The 13,624-nt window shown below is 40.8% G+C and overlaps 1 protein-coding gene across 2 annotated transcripts in view; it reads left to right on the top strand.

The window, feature by feature from the left end:
* Nucleotides 1–191: 191 nt before the first annotated feature.
* Nucleotides 192–13,624, top strand: part of CFDP1 (craniofacial development protein 1) — a 137,401-nt gene continuing 123,968 nt past the window's right edge. Inside the window, exons 1-4 of one of the 2 annotated variants that reach the window (XM_059043762.2) lie at nt 192–434; nt 10,313–10,430; nt 12,359–12,578; nt 12,886–13,013. In XM_059043762.2, coding sequence (XP_058899745.1) covers nt 371–434; nt 10,313–10,430; nt 12,359–12,578; nt 12,886–13,013 — 530 coding nt within the window. In that variant the 5' untranslated portion in view covers nt 192–370. The remainder of the gene's footprint in view (nt 435–10,312; nt 10,431–12,358; nt 12,579–12,885; nt 13,014–13,624) is intronic. The other variant, XM_059043766.2, reaches the window with a different exon arrangement.

The following is a 13,624-nucleotide window of genomic DNA, read 5'->3' as shown; positions in this document are numbered from 1 at the left end:
AGTAAGCGAATACAAAAATACCAACCTGTGAATAACGAAGGTCACCTGTATTCCCGTGGACAAAACAAATTTCGTTTAAGCATATTTACTAAATCAAAGCGTCTGGTAGCGCTGGAGACTACAAGTTCCAGCATGCACCGCTTCAGTACGGAGCCCGTATTCCGCCAACCGCCACAGTAGCGTCAAGCCCGAGGCTTTGGCCCGGAAGTGTCGCATTTGGATCACGTAGCACTCTTAGCGCCTGTGCACACGCTGCGGGGGCCGCCCCAGCTACCGCCGCCCCTGCAGTAGCTCTATCTATGGTTTCTCCCTAGAGCTTTGCCGTTGTGGGGTAGCTGCTGCGGCTGTGTTCGTCCCGCGCGGTAGCGACATGGAGGAATTCGATTCCGAAGACTTCTCCACCTCGGAGGAGGACGAAGACTACGTGCCATCCGGTGAGCGATTCCACCTGAGGCGAGAGGCGGCTTGCCCCGCCCCGCGCCTCACGTGAGGTGCGCTTTGCCCGGCGTGCGTGGGCCCGGTGGCCCAGTGGCCGCGTGGCGCGGGTCTCAAGTGTCCCCGCCCCGCGCCCTCGCCCGCCTGCTCGCACCGTGCGGCCCCCGTGGCCCAGGAAGTGTGCACGGGACGTCTCGCGCGGCTGCTCTTCACGGCCTGCCTTCGGCCGCCGCCGCCTCTCGGAGCGCGGGAACCGGCACGTGAACTCCGCTCGGCCTCTGGTGAAGCTGGCGGTGGTCGGTCATCGTGTACCCTTACCAGCCCTGAAATCTTCTGAAAGGCAGTCTTATCGCCAGGCCTTCCGTCCCCAGAGAATTGATAGCTAGCATCACGTTCCAGATAGGTCTCTTAACTTTCTGTCCTCAAAAGGGATCTGGTTGTTAAAAAGTTCATCTAATGATGCCCTTTGCCTCTTTGCAACGTCTATGCCCATTGCTCTCTGATCAGACCTTTGATTTTTTTGTTTCTGTATAGGCTTCTAAAACCGAACCGGGCCAAAGTAAATGTCACTCAAACCTACCCCTTCCGCCCTCCTGCACCTTCCGCAGGCTTCCGCATCTCATAGAAGTATCTGCCCGTACAGTAGCTCAAGTTAAAAACAAAACAAAACCTTGGGAATTGTCCTTATTCTCACTGTTTTGGTCTAACCAATCATTAAGTTCTGCTTGCGTCTACGTAGAAGGTTAATTTCTGATCAGTTCCTCACCAGTCTCGCTCTTACTGAACTACTATTAACACTTAAGACTCGCCATAGCCTCCCAGTTGGTTTCCTGGGTTCCATTCTTGTACACCAACATTGGTCTTTCGGTATCGGCCAGTATGATCATTTGAAAACTAGTTTTCATTTTAATCAGAGTTATGCATGTGCCTGTTTCAAAATAGTCAAATATTTTTGAAAGGCTTATTTTTGAAACTGAACCGTTTCCATCGCCCCTCATACCTGTCAGTCCTCCCCAGAAGAAATTGCTTTCTTTTTAAAAAATTTTATTTATTACTTATTTTTGGCTGTGTTCGGTCTTCGTTTCTGTGCGAGGGCTTTCTCTAGTTGCGGCAAGCGGGGGCCACTCTTCATGATGATGTGCGGACCTCTCACTATCGCGGCCTCTCTTGTTGCGAGCACAGGCTCCAGACGCGCAGGCTCAGTAATTGTGGCTCAGGGGTCTAGTTGCTCCGCGGCATGTGGGATCTTCCCAGATCAGGGCTCGAGCCCGTGTCCCCTGCATCGGCAGGCAGATTCTCAACCACTGCGCCACCAGGGAAGCCCATGAAACTGCTTTCTACTTTTAAAATTTGGTACTTCCATTGTCTGTTGACTTAACCCATCCATGTTAGGTGTTATTTTAACACCCTCTTTAGTCTCACCGTTTCACCTGCAGACCCTCCCCAGCTCCCCAGCCTGCCAAATGTTCCTATGTGTAATTTGGATTAGATTGGTATTAAGTGTTTCCTTTTTTTGTAATTACTTTGTGGACATCTTGTTCAGGCCTGACCATGTGGAATATACAGTTATTGCTTTTCCTACACTTTCTCTGGAGTTAGTAATTGCGATTTTGTTGTTGTTGCTTAGTCTATGTACTTACTACTGATTTGATCCAGAACTTTCAAAATTGTCTAAATCATCTCCCAAGATATTTAGATTCATTAGGTAATCTTTCACTTTTTGAAGTCCATCTTTGCCATCTGACCTGCTCCAATTTGTCTTGGTTTTACCACTTTGAAATCTAAGATTTTCCATCATCACCACCACTCTGGATGTTCCTTTTACCTCCATTTTCTCTTGGATTCCCTGTTCCTTGGGTCCCATAATGTCTTCTTTCTTGGTGTGTTGCACCAAAATGAGAATAAATCCTCAAATAACTTCTTAGGAAAGATGCATTTTTTTTAGAAACTTTTTTCTTTGAGACCTCGACTATCTAAAAATGGTGAAATATTGACCCTCAGCCATGATTACTAATTTGGTATAGAATTCTGTGTTCTATAATAGTAATTCTGCATTCTATAATAATAATTTTCTATCTGAATTTTAAAAGTATTTCTCCATTATTTTGTAAGTTTCCAGTGTTTTTTTTTTTTTTTTTTTGCGGTATGCGGGCCTCTCACTGTTGTGGCCTCTCCCGTTGCGGAGCACAGGCTCCGGACGCGCAGGCCTAGCGGCCAAGGCTCACGGGCTTAGTTGCTCCGCGGCACGTGGGATCTTCCCGGACCAGGGCACGAACCCGTGTCTCCTGCATCGGCAGGCGGATTCTCAACCACTGCGCCACCAGGGAAGCCCAAGTTTCCAGTGTTTTTATTACAAAGTCTCTTGTCGGTAATTTTTCCTCATTTATATAAAATTTGTCTCTGGAAGTTGATAGAATCGTCTTTTTGTTTCTGATATTTTCTGATATTTCACAGTGATATACCCTTGGTATGAGTCTATTTTCATCCATTCTGCTGGGCCTTCTGGAAATTTTTTTTTTGGGGGGGGCTGCATTGGGTCTTTGTTGCCTCGCAGGTGCTACTGTTTCTTGTGGAGCACAGGCCCTAGAGCACGCAGGCTTCAGTAGCTGTGGCATATGGGCTCAGTAGTTGTGGCTAGTGGGCTCTAGAGCGCAGGCTCAGTAGTTGTGGCACCCAGCTTAGTTGCTCCACGGCATGTGGGATCTTCCCGAGCCAGGGATCGCACCCGTGTCCCCTGCGTTGGCAGGCGGATTCTCAACCACTGCGCCACCAGGGAAGTCACTTCTGGGGGACAGTTTTCTCCATTTTATTTTTTTGGAATCATCATTATTTATATGTTGAATCTTATGTTAGACCTTATGGACTGGTTCTATTTTTCTGTACTTTTTAAAAAATAAACTTTAAAAAAATTTTATTTATGTATGTATGAATGTATGTATGCATGTATTTAGCTGTGCTGCGTTTTAGCTACAGCACGTGGGATCTTCGTCTCCAGGTGTGGGATCTTTTAGTTGTGGCACATGGAATCTTTTCAGTTGCAGCATGCGGAGTCTTTAGTTGCGGCATGTATGATCTAGTTACCTGACCAGGGATCGAACCCGGGCCCCCTGCATTGGGAGTAGGGAGTCTTAGCCACTGGACCACCAGCGAAGTCCCTTCCTCTATTTTAATTCTCTATTTTCTAACCCTTTGACTTCTTTTTCACTTTATGGGAATATTTCAGTATTTTACCATCCAACTCTTCTGTTGAGTTTTTTTTTCCTATTTACATTTTTTTTCCCGAGTTTTATGGCTTTTATTAACACAAATGCAATGTGTACACGAGCGGTCTGTTCATTTTCTTTGCTGTGCAGCCTGGCATTGGGATTGGTGACTCAGATGGCCAGGTGGGCTGCTTTTTCCACAGTGACTTTAGGGTTCTTGGAGGAGATATTGGGAGTAGTCTCAGCACCGTAAGATTTGTTGCCCATCAGCAGCACTTCAAGCTCTTTGACATAGTGGACCAGGAACTTCCAGAAGCCACTGGGCAGCATGTGCTTTGTTTTCTTGTATCAGTGTTGGATCTGGCCTTTGGATATTTTTAATTTTGAATAACTTTTTTGTTTTTTTCACAAATTTTAAATAGCATCATGTTCTTGTTTCATGTGTGCAGTATCTTATTGCTCTGTGGATATTCTTAATGCTTTAAGGCCTCTTCCCTTCTCAGCTGGCCCACACTCTGTGGAGCGTGTTTCTCCCATGACTGCTCTCACTTTCTAAGACGACCCCATGCCCTGGGACCGCTCTTGCCTTTAGAAATGGTCCGCATTCTTCCTATGGAAAGTGTATCTCTCTAAATAAATCCACTTCTTACCTATCAAATAATAATAGTAATGCTTTAAATTTTTTTTACTTTTAACTTAAGCACAGTAAAATTCATTCTTCATTATACTGTTCTATGAATTTTTGACAAATGCTTAGAGTTATGTAACTGTTGCTAAAATTAACAGTTCAAGGCCACCTTTACCCTCTCCTCCCCCCCAAATTAAATCATATTGTCTGTGTATGTTTTATTTCCTCTTTTCCAATAGGCATACCTTTTATTTCTTTTCTTTTTTTTTTTCTGCGGTATGTGGGCCTCTCACTGTTGTGGCCTGTCCCGTTGCGGAGCACAGGCTCCGGACGCGCAGGCTCACCGGCCATGGCTCATGGGCCCAGCCGCTCTATGGCATGTGGGATCCTCCCGGACCGGGGCAAGAACCTGCATCCCCTGCATCGGCAGGCAGACTCCCAACCGCTGCGCCACCAGGGAAGCCCAGCTTTTATTTCTTTTGCTTGCCTTATTGTACTTAGTATAGACTTCCAATGTAATATTGAATAGGAGAGGTGAGAGTGGATATCCTTTCCTTGTTCCCAATCTTAAGGAGAAAGCATCAGTGTTTCACCATTTGGTATAATGTTAGCTATAGGTTTTTCATAGAAACCTTTTGTGTGTGTTTTAAGCACTTTACTTTGTCTAACTCATTACTAACTCAATTACATAACATTATCAAGTATGTGCTATTGTGCTCTCCATTTCACACATGAAGAAACTGAGGAACCCAAAGTCACTCAGCAAGATGGTAGCTGGGCTGGGATTTGAATCCTGGCAGTCTGCATATACTGCCCCTAGTGTGTTTTATTAGGTTAAAGAAATTCCCTCTATTCTTAATCTGCCAAGAGGTTAATTTTGTCAATTGCTTTTTCTCCATCTATTGATTCTGTGGTTTTTCTTCTTTTATCTGTTAATGTGATGAATTACAGTGATTGATTTAAAATTTTTGAACAGCCTTTTATTTCTGGGGTAAAACTTACTGGGTTGTGATGTATTATTCTTCTTCTACATTACTGAATTTTGTTGAGGAGTTTTGCATCTGTTTATGAGGGATGTTGGTGTGTAGTTTTCTTGTAATTTCCTTGCCTGGCTTTCGTATCAAATAATGCTAGCCTGATAGAATGAGGAAACAATCTCTTTCTGCTAAGGTGATTTTAATTCACCCAGTACATTTGTGTTGGGCATTATTATGTCAGACACTTTCTCAGATTTTTTTGGTGATTCTTAGTTGTTTGACTTATATTTAAATTAAGCATGGGGGACTGAAAAGGTGATGGAAGCTCTGAGTCTTTGGAGCTTCAATAAAAAAAGATTTGTTCATTTTGTGCTTTTTTTGTCTGTAGGGTTGTTATTCTGTTTCTTACTCTTACAGTAACTGCATGATTTTTGTGGTTGTTTGTGTAATTTAAAATTTGCTTTTTTCTTATCAGTGAGATTTGAGCATCTTTTTTCATGTTTAAGATCCAGAGCCATATGCATCTTTGTCTGAACTGTCTGCAACATTCACCCATTTTTATGAAGAAAAATAACTATATATTATTACAAAAGCAGTGCATGAACTTTGTAGAAAATTAGAAAATGCAGGCAATTAAACATAAAAAATCAGAATCATTCCATTCCTAGCATCCAGAGATTATCAGTATTGGTCCCTTAGTGAAACCCACTCTGATCTTTTTTCTATACCCAGGTGTAGTTATTTGTATTTTTCCCCAACCTGAAATCATAGTTTTTTCATGTTACTTTGTAATCTGCTCTTTTCAGTGAACATTCTGTCCCTGTCCATTTCAGTAAACGTTCAGCTCATTTAATATACAAACCATATTCAAGTTTTCCTTGTTGTCTCAAAAATAGCTTTAGCTTTTTTGTTTAAATCACTGTTGAGTTCAGGACTACATGTGTCATCCAGTTGTTCCGTCCCTTAAATCTGTTTTAATCTAGCACACTCCTGTTTCTGTGACTTAGATTGGTTTAGGAGATCAGGCTTGTCCTGCAGAATGTCTCACCTTCTGATTTCGTCTGGTTGCTCCCTCATGGTATTAGGTTGTTCCTTCGTCCTTTGAATTTTCGTTAAATTGGAAGTTAGATCTAAATGCTTGGTGGATTTAAATGAAATAATTTTAGCTAAAATAAATTATGGACGGGGCTTCCCTGGTGGCGCAGTGGTTGAGAGTCCGCCTGCTGATGCAGGGGACACGGGTTCGTGCCCCGGTCTGGGAGGATCCCACATGCCGCGGAGAGGCTGGGCCCGTGAGCCATGGCCGCTGGGCCTGCGCGTCCGGAGCCTGTGCTCCGCAATGGGAGAGACCACAGCAGTGAGAGGCCCGCGTACCGCAAAAAAAAAAAAAAAAAAAATTATGGACGACTTGAGTGTTTCATAATGCATAACATCAGAAAACACAAAATACCTGGTTAATTCCCATGGTTGTGACTTCTGGATCAGAATGATGAGAGTTTGATCCTTCTATTGTATAATTATTTTTCCTCTTAGAACTGGAAACTATTCTATGTGGTAATATACTTAATCGTTAAAACTTAAGTTGTTTTTTAACATTCCTTGATAATCCTTTCCTAAATTACTACTATCATTAGAGTGTGAGAGCGATGGTTTTCTAATTTTGTGGTTCTTCTACATTTATTGGTTGATGTTCTTCTGAAAGTGTAGCTTTTCCTCATCAGTGGGGCAGGATAAATGTTTAATTCATTTCCCTTAATTTCCAATTTTCAAAATAGGGAGTAATCTTAACAGTAACCTAAAATGGTGCAAATACTTTTTAAAATTAATTAATTTAATTTATTTATTTTTGGCTGTGTTGGGTCTTTGTTGCTGCACGTGGGCTTTCTCTAGTTGTGTCCAGTGGGGGCTACTCTTCACTGAGGTGTGCAGGCTTCTCATTGCAGTGGCTTCTTTTGTTGAGGAGCACAGGCTCTAGCCACACGGGCTTCAGTAGTTGTGGCACGTGGGCTCAGTAGTTGTGGCTCATGGGCTCCAGAGCGCAGGCTCAGTAGTTGTGGTGCACGGGCTTAGTTGCTCCACGGCTTGTGAGATCTTCCCGGACCAGGGCTCGAACCCGTGTCCCCTGCATTGACAGGCAGATTCTTAACCACTGCGCCACCAGGGAAGCCCTGGTACAAATAATTTTTTCTGTCTTTAAAAAATATATATCATAAAGGTGTCACAGTTTTTTATCGATTTGGTGTATTTCTGTCTAACAGTTATTCGTTTTAATGGTCAGGTCATCACTTTTGGCCACTAAAAGTTCTTTCAAGCTGGATCTTATATCCTTTTAACGTGACCCATTATTCTTAAATAACTACCTTGCTTTCTGGCACAGCAAAATGTCCCCATTTCACCTTGTGCTTTCCTTCCCTCAGACCTGAAATAAGCTGGCCTTTTCAGGGAGCCATTTTTGTGTTGAGTCATATCAAAGAATACAATCTGAACTTTAAAGAAATGCTCATTGCTACTAGAGTGACATTGCTTCTATGCCATTCAAGTGAACAGAGCTAGAAAATATGTATCTTAAAAAGAGTTAAGAGTTCAGAGTTCTAATTTCAGTTTTAACATTTGTTTTCACTTAATTTCTTAATTTCTTTGGTTTTATACTTGTGTGTCATTTCTTACTCTGAAGTTCTGGATTCCTAACAAGATTAGTATAAGTACTTAACTTTCTTTTACCTATAATAAAAGGAATAGTTTCAAAATACCAACGCCAGTGTTACTACTAGGAATAGAACTTTTTGGTCTTTAAAGTACATCTTGCTAAGGATGAACAGTCAAAATACTGTTTCTAAAGTTATGGGAGGGGCTTCCCTGGTGGCGCAGTGGTTGAGAATCTGCCTGCCAATGCAGGGGACACGGGTTCGATCCCTGGTCTGAGAAGATCCCACATGCCCCATGCCACATGCCACGGAGCAATTAAGCCCGTGCGCCACAACTACTGAGCCTGTGCTCTAGAGCCCGTGAGCCACAACTACTGAGCCTGCATGCTGCAACTACTGAAGCCCACGCGGCTAGAGCCCGTGCTCTGCAACAAGAGAAGCCACCGCGATGAGAAGCCCTAGCACCGCAACGAAGAGTAGCCCCCGGCTTGCCGCAGCTAGCGAAAGCCCACACATAGCATCGAAGACCCAACAGCCAAAAATAAATAAATTCATTAAAAATAAATAAATTCCTTGGAGTAAATCCTTTCTTTATGGCTTGTGTTATCAGTTTGGTTATGTTTATTTGTTTATTTAAACTTTGCTCAATTTAAGGGATTTTCAGAATTCTGTGGAGCAATAAACACTGAGAACTCTTGCTTCTGTTGCCCCTGCTTACCCCACTGTCTTCTGCCCTGACCCTTACAGATAGCAATTTTCATTAGTTTTCTGTTTTTCCTTGTAATTTTGCCTTTTTATATTCTATTTGTATAAACAAATACAGTATAGCTGGGTACCCACCACTGTGGGTTTGTGTTTTCAAAGTCCTTTTGTCCTAGTGATTTTACTCAGGTTTCAGGAGGAAGCAGAATTACATTTGTGTGTTCAGTCTTTTCACTTTCACTTACCACTTGGTGTCTAAGATGCCAAATTTGCTTCCATTTTAGAACCCTTATATTTACTATTCCGATGCCCTCAAATGCTTATTCTCCAGATTTTAGTAGGGCTGGCTCAGTCTCATTATCTTTGTTCTCTTTTTTTTTTACCTAATCTGTGCTATCATATTTGTAGTTTTCAAGAGTTTTATAATTATTTTTTTCATTTTCTGAAAATTTTTTAGTCATCTTATTCTTGTTTTGTGGATGTCTCTTTGAGGATATAAATTATAAAGGTTTTTATTTTTCTAATTTTGTTTCCTCTTAATTCCTTTCTGTTTGTTTTCAGTCTTACCTTTGATATTGGAAGCTTTCCTCATTGTTTGGTGGTCCTAGTTCATTGTGAGTGAAATACTTAAAAACTAATTTGATGTGCAGGAATGTTCAAAACCGCCCTGTTTGTAATGGCCCCAAACCAAATGTCCATCACCAGAGGAATGGATAAATAAATTGTGGTAAAGTCATACAATGAAATAATATTAGGGATGAGAATGAATAAGCTACAGCTACATGGAAGCAACTGGGTGACTTACGAATAGAACGTTGAGTCAAAAAAGCTGGGCGCAAGGGTACATGTTGTGGGCTTCTGGTTAAGGCTCAAGAACAGATGGAACTAATTTATGATGTTAGAATTCAGGATAGTGGTTACCTGTGGGATGTGGGTGGTGGCTCCTGATTGGAACAGGGGCCTTCTGCAATTCTGGTCATGTTCTGCTTCTTAAACTGGGTCTAATTATACAAGTGTGTTCACTTTGCCTAATGTCGTTGACCTGTACATTAGTTTGTGTGCTTTTTGGTGTGTTATACTTCAAATAAAAGCTATGTGAAGTAAAAAAGAAGAACAACTGGTTGAATCTCTGTGTGTACAGGATGTATTGACTGGTACCCATAGAATGTGGTCAGACTGGGCATCCAAGCAACACTTTTGTTGGGGACCCCAGAATGTCAGTGTCTGAAGATGGGAAGCAGATGTGTTTGTTTTTTTCTGCTATGTCTAACTTGAAGTGTTTAAAACCTCTTTCTAAACCTCTTTTATTGATAAGACAAGGTATCCTTTGCTTACTTTTGAAAGATATACAAGGTGAGGTGGAAACATGAGTTTCTTTTTTGAAAAGTACAGTAGTCAGTTTGCAGCTTCTGTTCATTCATTCAGCATATACTTCTAAAGACATGCGGATCCATGTCCTCATGGTGTGTGGAGCATAGCAGAAATTGCAAACATTAAATATAAGTGGGGTGCGTTAAGGAGGGAAATATGGACTGCCCTGGAGGCCTAGAATAGGGGAACTTAGCCTAGTCTTCAGGAATAGGAAAGACGTCCCTCCGGAATTGATATTTTAGTCTGGTGAAGAACAGGAAAGTAGTACATTTTTTTCTTAATGAAAATGTCTCATCTTGATGTGAAAACCTTTATTCCTGTCTGTCTGACCACCCTGTTATGTGATTTCAGGTGGAGAGTATAGTGAAGATGATGTAAATGAATTAGTGAAGGAAGATGAAGTGGATGGTGAAGAGCAGACCCAGAAAACCAAAGAGAGAAAAAGAAAGGCTCAGAGCATTCCGGCCAGGTGATGCTGCCCTCAGGGCCCTTAGAAGTCAGGGGCTGTTATCATAACCTTCCAGATTGCTGGGATTGGTCTGATGATAGATTTCTTATGCCAGGGTTTCTAACCTTTTTCTCACTGAGGGAAATATGTGGCGACATTTTAGGATTAAATTCTTATTCTCTGGCAAACTTTAAAATTTTTTGAGCTTTAATTTTAAAAAGTTAATAGGTAATATGTGCACCTGGTTTAAAATTGAAAAGCCAGGAATTCCCTGGCAGTCCAGGGGTTAGAACTCTGCCTTTCCAATGCCAGGGCCTGGGTTCAATCCCTGGTCGGGGAACTAAGATCCCACAAGCTATGTGGTTTGGCCAAAAGAAAAGAAAAAAGCAATTGCTACAAAAAATATGTACCCCATCTCTAGCCCTTGTTGCTTTGTCTCAGAAGAATTATGTTAACAGAGATAATTCTGTGTATGTACAATCATGTATATATGTATTTCCTACTTTTTCTTTTTTCGGCCATGCGGCTCATGGGATCTTACTTCCCTGACCAGGGATCGAACCCATGCCCCCTGCAGTGGAAGCATGGGAAGCCCTAACAACTGGACCGCCAGGGAATTCCCTACATTCCCTACTCTTTAAAAAAAAAAAAAGAAACGAATAGTAGCATACTCTGCATATCATTTCTCACTTTCCTTATTTCACATCTTGGAGATATACTATGGCAGTATATTTAGCTATAGCTTTTTCTTTTCAGTGACTGCATAGTGTTACATTACTGGACAGACCTTACTTTATTTAAACTTTATTTAAACTTCCTTTATTGAGAGACCTTTAGATTGTCCTCATCTTTACTACAGCAAATAAGACTGCAGTGAATATTCTTCTTATGTGTCTTTGTACACATGTATATTTGTAAATTAGATCTGTAGAAGTAGAATTGTTTGACCCAGGGTTATATGTAGTAAAAAAAAAAATTTATAGGTATAGGCAAATTACCTTCTATAAGCCTGGTACTGAATTGCACTCCCACCAAATTTAAAATTTTAATATGAAAACAGCAGGTCTGTAATTTAGAGCTGGACAAGAACAGATGAAGTGCCTGCCAATCAATAATTTTATAGATGGTCACATTTATTTTCCTTGACAGTAATTAATTAGACTTGTTTACTCTCTGTAAATATAATTTCCCCTAAAGTTGATACTCTTAAAAATAATTTCTAGTTTCCATCAATTATTTCATTAACTCAAAAAGGGAGTCTTTCAATACAAGTCTTTTATTCTCTTTGATTGGTGTTTCTGTATTCCTGGACATTGAAGCAAAAAGCAGATTGTAGAAAGATAATTTTGAGTATTAGGTGATTCACTTGAAGTTAGAATAGTCTTAAGAAACAGTTTACTCTTTTAAGTCTTGGACCCAGTTCTTTTATCCTTGGCTTTTGTATATTCCAGCTTTCATATCTTCAGAAGGTGGGAAGAAACATGGATTCCCCACTCCCCACCCCCTCAGAACTCTGGGGAGAAACGGTGCAAATAAATCTGAGGTTCTCTTCAATCTCTGTTCCCCAAATGGAGTGACTTTTAAAAAGTCAAAAGTACCGGGCATATGTATGTAATTAGAACCCTCTTTCTGAACAGATTGATTCTGTGAGGTGATTGTGGGTATTTTCTTGGTGAAAATAGCTGGTCCTAACTTAGAAGTAGAACACTGTATTTTGATTCTAAATGCTTTGGGAAAATGCTAACTGTAAGAGCTCAGTTCTTTTTTTCTTCCACAAAATCTCAGCGTACCTCTCCCACTTCCCCTATCAGGCGTGTTAACCAGTAGTCCCCAGATTTAAAAGTTTTCTGATATTTGCAATATTATGTTTGGAATTCAGGAAGGGATAACTGAAATTATTTTTCCTGTTTGTCTTGTCTTTCCTTTTCCTTGTGACTGTTGGTGATTAGGAAGAGAAAACAAGGTGGCCTCTCATTAGAAGAAGAGGACGAGGAGGATGCCAACGAGGAATCTGGAGGAAGTAGTAGTGAGGAGGAAGACGCAGCTGCAGAGCCAGAAAAAGGCATTGAGTCAGAGAATGCAAGGAAAAAGAAGGAAGATGAACTATGGGCCAGCTTCCTCAATGACGTAGGACCAAAATCAAAAGGGCCTCCGCGTACACAAGTTAAAGTAAGTTAATAGATGAATGGGATGAATGCTTCCCCAGAGATGCTGGAAGTTCTCCAGATAGATTTTTTAAATTTACGAACTGAGATTTGAGGCTTACGACAGAAATCAGACTAGATGCCTTTTAATAGTAACTCTACTAAGTAAAAAGCAAAGCATTCCTTATGGTAGGAAACACAAGCCTTTCTAATTAAATAAATTTTCAATAAGCATTTAACTGTTTAGAGATGAAATATTTAAGGAAACAACATGTTTGGGTGGATCTTTTAGTTTTCATCCTTATATGAAACTGATTACACTTTTTTCATAGAGAGGAGAGGAGGCTGAAGAGACAAGTTCAAGTAAATTGTTGGTCAAAGCAGAAGAGCTAGAGAAACCTAAAGAAACAGAAAAAGTTAAAATCACCAAGGTGTTTGATTTTGCTGGTGAAGAAGTCAGGTAAGATGACATTCGCAGACTTCAAAACTAGTACTTTTAAAAAGGAGCATCTTTCTAATTGGTGTTAGACATCTGTCCTCATTCCAACCCATCTTAATATTGTGGAAGATTTATATTTGAACTCAAGGAAAACAGTGGTTCCATTGATTATCAGGGAATATGAGAAAGGTTCTTTTACATATGGTAATGTAGTTGAGGGCATTATGAAGTGGTTAGCTGAACAGAAACAAGAAAATGTGAGAGTTAAGTATTTGGTTTCACTTACTCATGCCGTGCTTTGTGACTTTGGCTATTTCTCCCCTTATTACTTCCCTTAACGTTGATGTATCAGCCCCAGTGAAACGTTTGAAATTAGGTGAGAATTGAAAGTACTAGGAGAGAAATTTGATTCTGATATTATTTCCTCATCTTAATATTATTTTTTAAATTGATTCATAGGTTTGTTACGAGTTTAGAAAAACATTATAGGCTTAATACTCTTGGCCATTCTAGATGAGAACCACATGCCCAGAATTTCTTCTTCTCCATTTATTTAAAATTTTAATATGAAAACAGCAGATCTGTAATTTAGAGCTGGACAAGAACAGATGAAGTGCCTGCCAATCAATAAT

Source organism: Kogia breviceps, chromosome 18 (genome assembly GCF_026419965.1).
Source record: "Kogia breviceps isolate mKogBre1 chromosome 18, mKogBre1 haplotype 1, whole genome shotgun sequence".
In the NCBI taxonomy this organism is placed as follows: domain Eukaryota; kingdom Metazoa; phylum Chordata; class Mammalia; order Artiodactyla; family Physeteridae; genus Kogia; species Kogia breviceps.
This window is presented reverse-complemented; position numbering and strand designations above follow the sequence as displayed.